We start from the raw sequence: 14,185 nt of genomic DNA on the forward strand, positions 1-14,185 counted from the left end.
GGTCACAGCAGTAGTGGGGTGCCACTTTCTCATAGCAGCGCTCTGCTCTTCACGTTAAACATGGGTCGCCATGTTTGAGGTTACGGAAGGAGGTTGGCGCAACGTCCGAGAAATGGCGTGCAAATCTAAATAATTCTATTGCCTTTCCATCGGAAGAGGAAGCAACAGAAATTGTGGGTGTGGGGTTTGCGCCAACCCCTGGGGGGCAAGAAGAGACGTCCCTGGGACAGCTGGTCTGCATGGGAGTGGCGGCGTGTGTGCATGGAGGCGGGGGTGTGTCGGTGTGTGTAGGGAAGGAGCTGACTTGACTATTCGAAATCCCTACGTGGGGAATGTAGGGAAGACAGTCCCAATAAAAGAGGAGGATTTCTTTGGGACTCGTCGTCTTCCGATTTTGTATTCCACATTGTACAAATGTAAAGTAAACTCGCTGTCAAAAGTGGCCCTGCTTCCAAGCTCCTTGTGCCTGATGTCCTGGGCAGCCTCTGGCTCCAGCAGAGCCCTACTACGAGGATGACCCCGGAGCTGTTGCTACTGGTGGCAGCGGTGCGATTTTTGGAAGGCCGAGATGCTTGGTCTGCTACCCGTGTTGGCTGGCCTCTTGGAAGGTCGCTGGTTAGCACCTCTGCTCTGCCAAGGATGCTTGTCTATGGACTTACCCCCTGTGGGTCTTCAGGACGGCCATTCATTACACTACCCACACTAACTATATTGTCGGAATCACCGTTTCTGGTGTGGTATAATTATTAATGCGAAATTTAAAGTAGTTATTGTGAAATCGGCAACTAGAAATTATGTCAAAACCTACATTCAAATGAACCCGTGCTTTTCTATGTTGCAGCGTCAGGGGAAGGCAGACTTGCAGGTAGAGCGAGCAGTCTAAAAATAGATTATACCAAGCATTTGTTTCGTGCTGCTGTGCGGGTGCTGGAGCGAGCTTCCAAAGCATTCATTTGACAACGTAAAACTGCTTGTAATCAGTTGGGAACAAAGTCTGCACTTCAAAGAGTGAATCCCTGCTTTCCCCTGACGTCACGCTTTTATTGTTCCCAGTAGAGATATTCACTTTCAAGATCTCTTCTCCAATCGCCCGAAATGCTGAGAGAAAACAAGTGGAAATGAGGTGACTACCAACTAAATCGCGTCTCACGCCGTCAATATTGCTTTAACATTTTTTTTTTTTCAAGTAAAATTTATTTTTTGACACACGTGTTCCCACCAAGCTGTTTAAAAAAACTTTTTCTTTTCAGTGGCTCTTTAAGTCTAGGCCCTCTAATCATCGTAAGCGCCCGCAGCCGGCAGCGATGAAGTCGGTCACCTTTAGATGAAAATCAACCGGCCTTTACGTAACGAAGAACTTGAGAAAAGAGCGCAGTGGCGTAAATCTGTTTCAGAAGCGGTGGGTTTATTTTGCAACATAAACGGGAACCATCACATCGAATCAACAGCTGTGTATATGAAGCAGTGTAGAAATATCCTGCAGTGTGTAACACTGGTGCGGTAATAACGCATTGCCCATGACTAGAGGAAAGCCTCTCCGTGTAAAAAGGAAAAAAAAAGGATTGATGAAATGAATCGGCACACCGAACATGAAATGTCAATAAAAAACATTACCACACACATGTACTGGACAGAGCAACAAAATGCACCATTCCCTCATTTGAACACCTCTTCAAACCAAAAAGCATCTTGTCAAATTTAAAAAAAAGCTGACCAACGAAGATCCGCGCAACGTGCATAATATTTATAACTTCGGTAGCAGGGGCCAAAAAGTGCAAACGCCCCTTGTATTCAAAAATAGCTCAGAGGCAAGTTTGCATAAATATATCTCAAATATAATTTTATAATTGTCACGACTGCAAAAATGTGCCATAACCGTCCGCGTATTGCGATAACTCTTTATAGTGCAATTGCGAAGTCACTTCTCAGGTGAAAATCAGTTCATTTCCAGCTGGATTACGAAATTGGTGTCAGCTGAGTCCAGCTGGAAACGAAACAATTCACTCGGATTCAGCAAAAACCAGTTCCAGAATACAGGTGGAAATGAGCCAACTTTCACATGGGTGCAGCCAGCGAGAGAGGCCAATTCTGCGACACCCCAAAACGCATCGGGCGCTTAAATAATAAACTTTGCAAAAACAACAACAAGCTTGCTGCAACATGTGGGAAATTTAAAATTAGAAACACCTACTGGACACCTTGGCAGTGAGAGAACTTTTCCGTACGTTGTTCCACCTGCTGTAAGCACTCTCGCCGTGCGTGTCTCTTCTCGTGTGTGTCATATACGCACGCACAGTCCGTCCAAACTCCAAATACTCTGGTTATACAGAACGTGCTTTGCCCATCCGCCACACGCAGGGTGGGGGGAGGGCACGATTGCTGATTGGCGTTATCTCGGGAGCTAAAGGAAGCGAAGCAACCTCGGAAGAAGTACAGGACTGAGTCGATCGGTTTTCCTTGTCCAGACCGCACTAAATGCTCTTTTGGGTGGCCGGCCGTAGATCCCGCAGTCGTGTAGAGGTCCCTAGCAGTACATTGTGTTCTCCAGCCACTGCAAAAATCGAGCGAAGATGATAAAAAAATACTTTTAGGCATCGTAAAGGCACCGTGTGCGAGACCTTTTTTCTAGTGAGCCTCCGCTCATACGGACACTCCCTCCCCTGGCCTTACTTCCCGCTGTCAAAAGGGAATCGTCGTTGTGACAATTCTTTTTTGACCGTCGGTAGTATGGGGCGTATAAAACAACAAAACCCAATAAACCAGCAAGAGGCCAGTGTTTTCTGATGTGCCTGTTGCAGTGATGTGATTGGCCTAAGCCGTTTTGGAGCACCTTTTGGAGCAGCCAAAATAGTGTTTTGGAGCAGCAAAAGTGGCCTTTGGAGCAGCCAGAACAGTGTTTTGGAGCAGCAAAAGTGGCTTTTGGAGCAGCCAAAACAGTGTTTCAAAGCAGCAAAAAGTGGCTTTTGGAGCAGATATTTTAATAAAAATAAAAAATATTTCTTTTAAGTGCTGGACAAAGGAAGGGCAGTTGCTCGCCACAATAAGCAAATTATGGTCAAGTTAGACGACCTGGGAGTCTTTCAAGTTTTTAACTGAAATGTCAATGACACAACATATTTTGCGATGCTTCAGTTAAATGACATATATATATATGTAGCCACTATAGATAAATAAGAACCAAATTGCACATATTAAATTTATTTGAAAATGACGAGCTTAGCAGTAAATATGAAAGCATAAACTTCACTAGTTATATAATATAATAAATTGAAGCAGTATCCAACTGATGAAACACGTAACTACTGCAATACAATACGAAACTGTACACATGAAAAAGGTGCTGGTGGGTGCTTTTCCTTTTGCTTGTTGAAACTTTCTGCAAGGCTGCTGCAAGCCTCGCTTAGCTTTGGGCAAGTAATGAATGTCCACTTTCAATGTCTCCAAAGAGACGTTGAGACATCCCACAAGTGTACAGTGCTGTAGGCGTTGCCGAGCAATTCCAAAACGTCACACACCGTTTTACTGGTTCCCGACATGCCAGATTTTCGTCAGAAGCAAGCAAATGTAAAGCAATGGATTGCAAGCGTCCCGGCTGGTGCCTCTGTCGTGCAATCATGTTTGCATGCACGTGAGGGCAACTTCGGCAGCTTGCAGTTGCACGCGCTTCGTTATGCAAACGGAGACTGCTGTTCGATCGAAACCGAAACTCTGCCACTCCGCTCAGTCGCCATCTGGTCCCCAAAATTGTATGCAAAATGTAACAATCCAGCATAAAAAAAAAAGAAAAACAGTCCAGCGGCGCGTGCTTGGTAGGCCAGTATGCGAGGCACAAGCTAATTTAAAGGGTTAAAAAGCGCAAACAAAACAAGGACAATAAAGCTAATAATAAAAAAAAACATGAGCGCATCAATGCAAGACATTGCGAGTCAGGGTCAAAAAGTTCTTGGAGCGCTTTGTGCAACAACTGAACTCAAGATAAACAAGCGTGCTGTGCGGGTTCAGCGTGCAGACATTGCTTTTTTTTTTTTTTTTTTTGCTTTAGCTAACTTGTCTTAAACTTTCTTTTGCGACAGACTTTTCACGTACCGGGGTCCCTCTCAAAAGAAATCCGACCGAGAGAAACCTAGGTAAACAGTACTTTGACACAACAGTCTTCGAGCTAAAGGGATTTTTGTAGTAGCGTTTATTTAAACAAGGACAGGATGGCTGATTATCCTGCAGCGGTCCTTACGTGTCATTTTAGAAAGCGCCATATCTGCAGCAATGTGTGGACGGGAACACCCGACGTCATAACCACTGTGACTGGTAGGCAGAGACCAAAAATAGTTGTGCCACGGCCGTTTCTTTCAGAAGCGAGTGCTTCAGATCACAAGTAACTCCCAATGTGCAAAAACGTGGTTTCGTATTACAACACGACGGCATGGCTGGTACCCGGCAAGCTAGCGTCGGGGCGTCCATATACGCCTGCATCTATCGTTAAAATATTTCAAGAGGATGCGAGACGAGACCCACGAAAGCGCGAAATGAGGAACGGCGGGAAAAACCATGCGAGACCGGATGGACGATTGATGCAGCATACTTTCTGTCGGGCGGTCGCTTGCGCCACCTAGCTCACGCATGCTCAATTACGGTACTCAGTTTAGTTTCGGTTTTGAAAGGCGACCGAAATTGGTCCTTTGGCGCAGGCTTGGCGCAGATTACCCAAATTTCGGCGGAATGTAGCAGGATGTAGCAGGGTTAGGCCCTTGGCGCAGTTTGGCGCAATTGGCGCAGCAATCACATCACTGCTGTTGAGCTTCCCTCTCATTCGTAGTTTCCCGACTTTCCAGAGGGCACTTGTTACTCGAAAAAGGTGCATTGTAACGGCACTATTGGACAGTTCCATTGATTTTGACAATGTTTTGCCAGTACTACCGTGTCTCTTGACTGGAGATGTAGTATTCGTAAATAGGTAAATAAATTAATAATAAAACAGGCACCCCTTGGATACCATAGCTTTTGCATCATGCTGTGCGAGGTTATATGCTTGTGAGGTGCGAATATTCAAAACCTGAAAAAGTTTCTATTCGAATACTGACATATCTGATTTCCAGGTCTTCATAAGGCAAGCTTTACATTCTGTTGGAAGAACTTCACTAAGAAACAGCTGCGCGGCAGTGAAGTGACACCGGCGTAGAATGTGTCACCGATGCAGCCTCCACACAATGTAGTTGCGTGCATCCATTCACAAGATCAATTGGTTTTCCTGCGCACTAAATATTTAAAAAAGATAATTTGTTTTTAAATTCAAGTTATGTAGATCTAGTGCCTGTATTTGGCTCGTTGATCCAAAATAGGGACCGGAACTATGTATTCTACAAATTTGGTAACACATTCCCGAAAATTCGGCTAGTAGCTATAAGAGAACACGTGAAATTTAAGAGAATTCTATTTAAACATATTCTTTGCGTTATAAATAACTTGTATTTCTCATTTTGCAAAAAGGTCCAGAAACTAGTATCGTCAAGCTAATACACCTCTGAAGGAATTATTCTTTTAAAAATAAATTTAAAAAAAAGAATTTTTTTTTTTTTCAATTTTATTAATTGTTTTGTAGATGTAAAGGGGCACTAAGTGGTTTTTGAGATTGTCTCGTATCGTGATGTATGGTCGTGTTTGTAACAAGCGAAAGAGCCATGCAGTATCGTAATTTCGGGTTTTCTAGGATGTGTAGGCAGGGGCAGACTTATCGGTCAGGCTTTGGGGGGTTTAGGCATTTGGCTGAGGGTTCTCGTGTTGCAGACGGATGTGACGCCATGGGCAGTGCATTACCCAGAACTATTTTGTTGACCTAATATATGTGATTTCACCCAACTTCTTAAGAAAAAGTTGGTGCATGTCATTTTTTACATCAAACCCATTAATTGCTGATGTTCACAATATATAAGACATCCGTTAGCTTCCTAGCTGCACCACGCTCTAGCTGTCAGGACAAACATTAAAAAAATCAAGCAGTGTTAATCTCCCGAATTTGGGGACACAATAAGCTGCAAAATGCTCTGTTGCTGGTTTGTAATGTTTGCCACACTAATGCACATTATTCCGTTGGTAACGCTTAAAGCACTAGCAGAGCTCCGAGCATCTATAGGATTCGCCAAATTTCACCCATCCACTAATTGATCACAAACATGAATAACCGTCAGCACATATTGTTATGTTGTGTTTTAGGACTAAAAGCGTCACCGTTTAGAACCGCAGATAGATCACGACAGTCAACACATCTACTGAAGAGGAGAGGAAAAAGTCTCTTTTCTAAATTCCACTGGAACTCGAGTTTCTCGCATGCTGTGCCCTTGTGCTTTAGTGTGCTGGTGCCACATAGCACAATTGGCAGTTCGCAGTTTCACAACCCCTCTGAGATCAGTGTTGTCAGCTTGTACCACAGACAAGATGAACTGAAACAGCCGCTTCTTCGGCTTACCCGCCAGTTTTTAAAGCTTTGGTGCAAAGATGCGTTGGAATGCAAAGCATATAGGTCTCAGTCTTTGAGCTCTTTCACAATTTGAGAGATACCAAAGCTCGTGGGAACTGTGGGTGCGGCAAAGATCCAGGTCGACTGTTTCAGTCGACCTGGATCTTTGCCGCAGTCCAGGGGTGTACCTCACAAGTTGTCTGTAGTGCCGGTGAAGGCACAAGAATGTGGTTTTCAAAAGCACTTCCTGTGCACGAGCGCCAGTACGCGCGAGCCTTCTGCGGAGCTACGCCCTTGTGCTCGTGTCCTCGCCAGCACTAAAGCCAACTTGTGAGACGATTGTAGATCGAGGGCAAGTAGAAGAAGCAAAGCACGCTCCCACCTCGTCTATTGTGAAGACTGCACTTCCGAGGTTCCTCGGGTCTTTCTCCTTGAACACCTCTGCACACAGAAGGAAACAAAGCCAAGGATGAAATTCATACGTCCACTTGCGCGGTTAGATGTGCCAAAGTGCCAGAGCGTGATCGTTGCTTTCTTAGTGATCTAAATATTTCAAAGTGAATCCAAACGACCTTGAGCCATTAGGTATCCACAACAAGTATGCCAATAGTGACTGTAGGATTTTCTGCCAACTTTTTCAGACAAGTTTTATTGATGCTGGAAATGTTAAAATTTTTAAATAATAACGAAAAACATGAGATCTGTACCAACGCACACATGGAACGTGTGGCTTGTAACTGACATGACCCGAACTCTTCCACCGAAGCCATTTGCTTGCATCTGTTACCGTTTATAGAAGTTTCCGTTGCGAAATACTTCAATTGCCGATCCTCGTTATCCACAAGGGTCTCAAACTCTTTCATCTCAAGGAACTCCTACCTGCTTTTAATTGGCAGCCGAGAAACCGCTCTCAGTTTCAGCATTGATGCAATAAAATACTTTGTAAAAAGTACAGCATATTCTTTCACTGATTGCCATGCATCAATGGGTGGCTTAGATCTGCTAAAATGGTGCTTGAATGGAGGAAACACTTTAGTAATTTGGGGCAGAGACTATCAAGAACATTTGGAGGCTTACCACAATCTTGAGGTTACTCTGGCGAACCTCAAGATTCTTGTAACCCAGATTGAGAGCCCACAAAAACAATAATACAGCTCTGCTAGCAGCTTTGCTGTCTATAGCCTTATTTTCACACATTTATCGATTCAACAATTTGCACAATCATAAAAGAAGGTCAACACACCAATCATGGTCCTCAGCTTGACAGCGCAACCAATGAAGTCCTCAAAGGCGATGTTCCCGTCGTCGTTGCCATACCTCAGGACCAGTGCCTTGAGGATGTGCTGGTTTACGAGATATCCTGCAAGACATCAACACCAAGGCTGAGGAACAAGCACTTATCCTATGTACGCCGATCAGAACAGATTTGGTCGCAATAGACATTCAGTGTAATATAGTAATGAAGTTTCACTGGCTCCATCTTACCACTAAACAAACTAGATCCATGCACACCTTGTTAGAATACATATTCATATACCAAAAGGACCCTGTGAATAGGCTCAAATATGGTACTGTTTTAATTGCGATGGATTTCAATATCATGTAGTTTTCCTCCACCATCAAAACATTTACACCAATCTTGCTAATGAACCTAAAAAAAAAACGGTAAGAAAGACTAAGTGGCCTAACCAAAGGCAAGCTTTGAATGGCATTGCCACAAGCAAAGATTACTGCAAATATGCAGCCAGACTGCTCGAGGCAATAATTATAAGTTACCATTGTGAATATAATTTATAAATTATAATAAGTATGAATTTCATTAGGATTATGCGAATATTTGAATGTTTTAATAGTGCCTAGTTTCAAATAATGCACTACTCAATATTTTCTTTGAGATCAACTTCAATATTCTCAATTCTTAAAGTGGTGATCACAGCTCGTGCTTTTTACCGAGCACCGACGCACTGAGGAAAAGCAATACCCACGGTAGTTGAAACTATACAACTGCGAAACTTGCTTCACCACAGCACAGCGGTGTGCTTAAGAGAAAAGCACAATTTCAAAGCACAGTGGTGCACACATGTTTCTCGTGTGTGCACCACTCTGCAAACAAACAAAAAAATTGCGAATGCTCATATAAACATTGCAGTAAGGTTTTCAAAAAGAAAATGTCGGTATTATGCAACAATATATTTCTTGGGCACCCGTGTCCTGACAATCTGTGTTCATCATTAGCGGCTGTTTTTTTTTTGTTCTTTCAAATTCAAGATCTAAAAAAGGATATTTGCATATATAACATTAAGATATATAAATCCCCTAAATTACATATAGCTGAGCATTTTTACAGGATTAATTTATGTGAAATCAGTCCTTTACTTGAAAAACCCTGGACTTCCAGAGACCACAGTCCATAAATGTAGTTTGATTAAAATTAACCGAGCCTAGAAGTGGGCAAGTGAATGCTTGGAAACAACCTTTCCGAGCTCAGCCAAATTTTTGTTTAAGCATGATGCAACAGTAGTGAGAAATATTCAGTAAAAATCACTCTTTGTTTCGAATTGACTTTTAAGTCAAAATCCACTATTCACGCATGCATTTCATTGTGCCTCCAAGGTCCACAATTCTGGTTCTTAAAATTCTCAGAAATCTTAACAGCTCAAGTAAAAATTGACCCACCAGAATGATACCATGCAACGGGTCTTCTTAGATCCAAGGTATAAACATGCTGCAATAGTTGCACTTAGATAACCTATAAAACTAAAAAGGTTCACCTTGATCTTTTGTGTCTCTAAGCTTTTACATTACGCCCATCTTTCGAGATGTATCCCAGAAAAGGGATTGAACGAAACCTTTCGTCCCACCTTTGAAGGAAAGAAGACCACACATGAGTAACGTTTGGGTCCTTTACAATGCTGAGTGTGCCTAGATCGAGTACGCCCCATAAAAAGGCAACCTCAAAAACTGAAGCTATAAAAGATTTGTTCTGACTGGTTGGCTGGCAAACATTTCTAAGTGAAGGACAGATAATACCGGTGCTAGCACAGCACAGAATTATCTATCCAAAATGATGCTAAGATTGTATGTGTGTTTGTTCTTTCTTCGTTTGCACTCCGCTTATCTGGCTTTCGCCCATCTGTTTATGTACAGGGTGTGAGCGAAATAAACTTTCAGTTGCTGGTCAGCGCCGTGTACCGTCGCGTCTTTATTTTGCCCATGTCCCGTCGTGCTGTGTCAACCCAGAACACTCAAAAACCGCTTTGATGCCCCCTTAAAGACCCTTAAAGATGGATGCCAGGGTAGGCCTCCGAATCGCGGAACTTACCGGCAGAGTGCAAGGCCGCCCGCAGCTCGAACGTGCTCAGGTAACCAGATCCGTCCTTGTCGAAGGCAGTGAAGACGTTCTAAAGGAGGGATAAAAAAAAAATGCTCGACTTACCCTGGTCCCACAGATCAAGTTGGTACGTGCAGAAAGCATTTCCGCAGAGCTCTTTGGAGATTCTGGTGGACGTTGCACTTTCTTTTTTATTTCTCTTTTTTAGTTATAGCACACTATTTTACTCAAAACTCTGTTCTCTTTTATGTGGCAGTGGGCACATCTTGTATTTCTTGTTTCTCCCCCTAAACTGTTTGAACGCGAAACGCCAACAATCGGCGTTTGCATTTAAACAGTTAGCAGAGACCACCGTTGTAGAGACAATGCCAGCTACACTTCGATTCACTATTAAGTCCGGGAGCAGCCAATGGCACGAGCTGGTGGGACCAATTAAACAGCGTGGAAAGCACAAGTCACTGGGTCTTCCTGCATGTGAGTGGTGGTTCAGCGATGATGGAGCACGTACAGACGCCTGACAATCAACGTGACGTTGCGCTTTTGATGCTGCCCAATCGGTCCCACCAGCTCGTAGCGCCAGCTGCATCTGGACTTGAAGGCTGACCTCCAAAATATTTCTCAACCAGAGTGGAAATCCTCTTTGCCACCCTTCCCATTTCCTCCTCTCCCACTGCTATCTTGACAGCTGGGAGACTCCTTTCGTTGCTGCATTTTGGGGATAGATAAGCTGGGAGCTTATCCAGCCCAAGATGCAGTAACAAAAAAAGTCTCGCCCCCCCCCCCCCCCCCCCCCCCCCCAAGGATGATTTTCACCCTGGTGGAGGAAAAATATTTTACGGGTCAGGCTTTAAAGTGAAACAAAGTATTTACAAAGCTTTATGACCACCCACTAAGTGGCGCCAATAAAGAAAAAAGGAAACCCACTAATTGACACAGCGGTAGAATATCAAGCTCACAATCGCAGGGTGGAGCGTTCTTCTTCCGTCAGGGCATGTTTAGAATTTAGTACTTCCTTCCTCATTTGCCACTTTTCAGTATAGTGTCCTCTAAGTGCATATTACACACTTCATAATTTCTGTAATGACTCGTCGAGATTTCCTCAGAAACTCCAGCTGCTTAAACAGATTATGCGTTAAAAACAATGACGTTATGGTTGGTGGGGCTGGAAATTAAGTAGATCTAGTACTCTGAATTCTTAGCCTGCAGCACATGCTCATTGCCTTTTGCCAGGCTTTGGCTATGCATGCAATGAGGTGCTATCAAAGGCAGCAAGCTCGCGCTGGAGGTGAAGAATCCACTGAATTCTTAACCTGTCACTTACTATAGATCTCACAGCGAATTGCTTCAAACAGGATTCCCTGAAAATGCAATAATTGCACTTCGTGGTATAGAACTCGACACAGGAACCATGCATAGAATGACGTTAAGTATGAAGACTAACAACCTGTTTCTCCCACTGTGCCCGCTCAATGAGGCACAGAGAAGCCAATTCATCATTTGCCAGGTCAACATTCACCGCTGCATTTCATGAAAATCTTGGAAGGGTCGCAAAACGAAAATAGATTCCTCTAGTTTTTATCTTTTCCTCCTCTTTAACCACAAAATATACCGTAAAATACCAAGCAAGTGCCAACTCAAAATTTGAGATAATCGCGAAAAAATAAGGGTTGGGTGCATGTGAGATAATCAATTTTACATATATATGAACTGTGCATATTTTTTTCAGACGCTTCAAACTTTGGGGGTGGATGCTTAGTGTGGAATGGACAGATGCACGGTGTTCTATGGTTATATTTTTTGAAGCAAGCTTTCAGCGAAATTCTGCGTCAATATCTGACGACTGTACTCATATTTTAAAAAAATGTGTTGCTGGACAAGAATGATCGCTATAAGAACAAGTTATGGTGCCAGAAGTTGATAAGTAATACGAGCACTCATAATCATTTACTTGAGATTAAATTAAGATATATAAACAACAGAACCACTTTGTAAGTCCATATACCTATTTGCATCAATGCAGCATATTTGATCAGAGTCATCGTAAAAGTCATTTGTTGTAAGCAGTGTGGCAAGCAATTCACAGAATAGCTTTGTGAAAATCTAATGTCTGAAAAGAGTCTATTCTTGGCCAGGATACATTCTTGATATTTTTGGTGACTTTTATAATCTTAGTGGTAAACAAAGAAAAACAACGGATTAGGAATTTCCTCAAGAAATATGTCTACTCAGTAAGCTACTACAGATGACAAACATTTTATTTTTTGGGGTCTTTAAAGAATAGCACCCTTTTTCCATAAAAGACCTTTGTTTTAAAAAGGCTATATTCCTTTAAACATTTCAAATTACTTGGGATCCATGAAAATTTATTTAAATAGAGTTGCTACCCTATATGTATCCAATCTGATCCTGAAAGTCACTTTTAAGAGGTGCCTATGAAGCAATGACAAGAACAAAAGAAGGCAAACAAGATAGTGTGAGCTCGCAAAATATAGGATGAAATACGAGGGCTGTTTTGTTTTCGAATTCCAATAGACAGGGTAAGAAAACAGTGTAGTGATGCAATTTTTTAATATATACACAAAATGTCTTTATGTACTACTCTAGCTGCTCACAGATTTAGTCAGCTATTATAACGTGGCAAAAACTTCTGAATGCTTTCCCTAACAAAGGCTGCCGCCTGGGTTCCGAGTCATTGTATCACAAGTTCAAGAAGACCGTCAGTTGTCCCAGACCTTTTTTCCTGAACCCCTTCATCAAGGACGTTCGTCCGTCCTCCGTGAAAAAGCTCCATGCAGTTTTTTCCGTGCACATTACAAGTCTGTGGCGAGTGGCGGTCTTGCCGATGCACGATAGAATGACCAATAACCCCCAGCAACAATTAAATTCTTTGGGGATTGCGTCTGAAAGCTTGTGCCACGTCATAGTAACTGCCTTCATCTGTGCGGTATTTTCGCAAAGTAGCTAGAGTTTGTATCTACATTCTGTGTACACAAACAAAAAGTTAATACCGTAACTTTTTTTTTACAGATTTTTTTTTTGGGGGGCTCGGAAGGAAAAACAGCCTTTGTATATGAAGCGGCAAGGAGCAGAAACGCTTGCCTTCCAAGTTCTGATGAGTATCCAAAGCGCTCTGAACTCTTCCAGTCCCAGCTTGCCCGAGTGGTCGTCCTTTGGTTGGTGAGAAGGTCAAAGAAGGGCCCAAACACTTTCCCGGAAGGTCCCAGAAAACAAAAAGTTACGAGTACATTTATGCCGTCGCACAGCGTGCGTTGCGGCGATGGCGACTCGGCACTCGCGTAATTCGCTATCACTGTGGCAGCGACGTCGTTTCCACGCGTCCTCCCAATCACGCCATTTTCGCTTCTGCTCTCAATCCCATTCACTGTGCCTGATCCGCATTACCATCAACGTCATCGCGCAACATAAAGGATACGTCCATGAGAGCAACCATGCTACGACAGACATCCAGGGCGAACTGCTCCGACCTTAACTCTGAAAGGAAAGTTGAGCAAAGCATTAGCATGCTCCATAAAAACCATTACACAAAACCTCGACATATCCTTGAATTAAATGCCACGTTATACAGCAATGCCATCAAGCTCAGTTTGCACATGTAAGTGCTAGCTTAAATGCGTGAAGTCAAATAACTGACATGAACTTCACCACTTTTGAAAATAAAAAGAATGAAGATTTCTCTTAATAAGTCATATTGTTATTTCACTTTGTGCATGTGCACTCCAGCTTAAGGCATGCCAGCTGTTTGGGGGAACAATAAAACATAAATTGACTGATAAAAGAAACAGTGTTGAAAAGAAACCTTGGCATACGTTCAAACAAAAACGGTATTATGAGGAGTGCATATTGGCAGTCAAATTAAAACCACAGGGACCACCTGCTCAGACTTATGCTGCTGTGAGTTGTAACACCCACAGGTGCTAACATTATTTGCTTATGAAGTAAGGCTTAGGGGGGACACTACCTGGGCATGTCTACTTTTGAACCGCTCACTCAATCGGCGTGAAATTTGCAGGTGGTGTTTATAGCCATATGGAAAAAGGGCATGCAAAGTTTCAGCCCTGTGAACCAATTTTATGAGGTTCCATACCCCCCCCCCCCCCCCCCCCAAACGAAGAAAAGCATTGCTTTGCATGGAATCTGCTCAATGAATCTATCGTTGAGAAATGGTGTTTATAACCCCATATTTTTCTGGTGGAATGCATACTGAAATAGTTGTTGCTGGTTACTATAAAAAGAAATTTTTAAAAATATGCATTTTTGAGGTAAAAAAATGTATGAAATTATTATTTTTCTTTTTTACATTTGCCAAGTTTTGCAAATTACAATTTTTCATAATAAAAGAACATGAAAATGCAAAATCTAAGTTCATAGTAACTGGCTCTATT

At 42.7% G+C, this 14,185-nt stretch overlaps 1 protein-coding gene across 9 annotated transcripts in view; it reads right to left on the bottom strand.

Moving 5' to 3' along the window:
* Positions 1-1,384: 1,384 nt before the first annotated feature.
* Positions 1,385-14,185, bottom strand: part of LOC8039098 (calpain-A) — a 154,004-nt gene continuing 141,203 nt past the window's right edge. For all 9 annotated transcript variants that reach the window (XM_040500814.1, XM_040500812.1, XM_029986616.3 and 6 more), the window contains 6 exons: positions 13,216-13,274; positions 12,882-12,950; positions 9,774-9,852; positions 7,695-7,811; positions 6,834-6,892; positions 1,385-2,551 (listed from right to left, as the gene is read on the bottom strand). In XM_040500814.1, coding sequence (XP_040356748.1) covers positions 2,525-2,551; positions 6,834-6,892; positions 7,695-7,811; positions 9,774-9,852; positions 12,882-12,950; positions 13,216-13,274 — 410 coding nt within the window. In that variant the 3' untranslated portion in view covers positions 1,385-2,524. The remainder of the gene's footprint in view (positions 2,552-6,833; positions 6,893-7,694; positions 7,812-9,773; positions 9,853-12,881; positions 12,951-13,215; positions 13,275-14,185) is intronic.

Source organism: Ixodes scapularis, unplaced genomic scaffold (genome assembly GCF_016920785.2).
Source record: "Ixodes scapularis isolate PalLabHiFi unplaced genomic scaffold, ASM1692078v2 PGA_scaffold10__122_contigs__length_95168666, whole genome shotgun sequence".
Lineage (NCBI taxonomy): Eukaryota > Metazoa > Arthropoda > Arachnida > Ixodida > Ixodidae > Ixodes > Ixodes scapularis.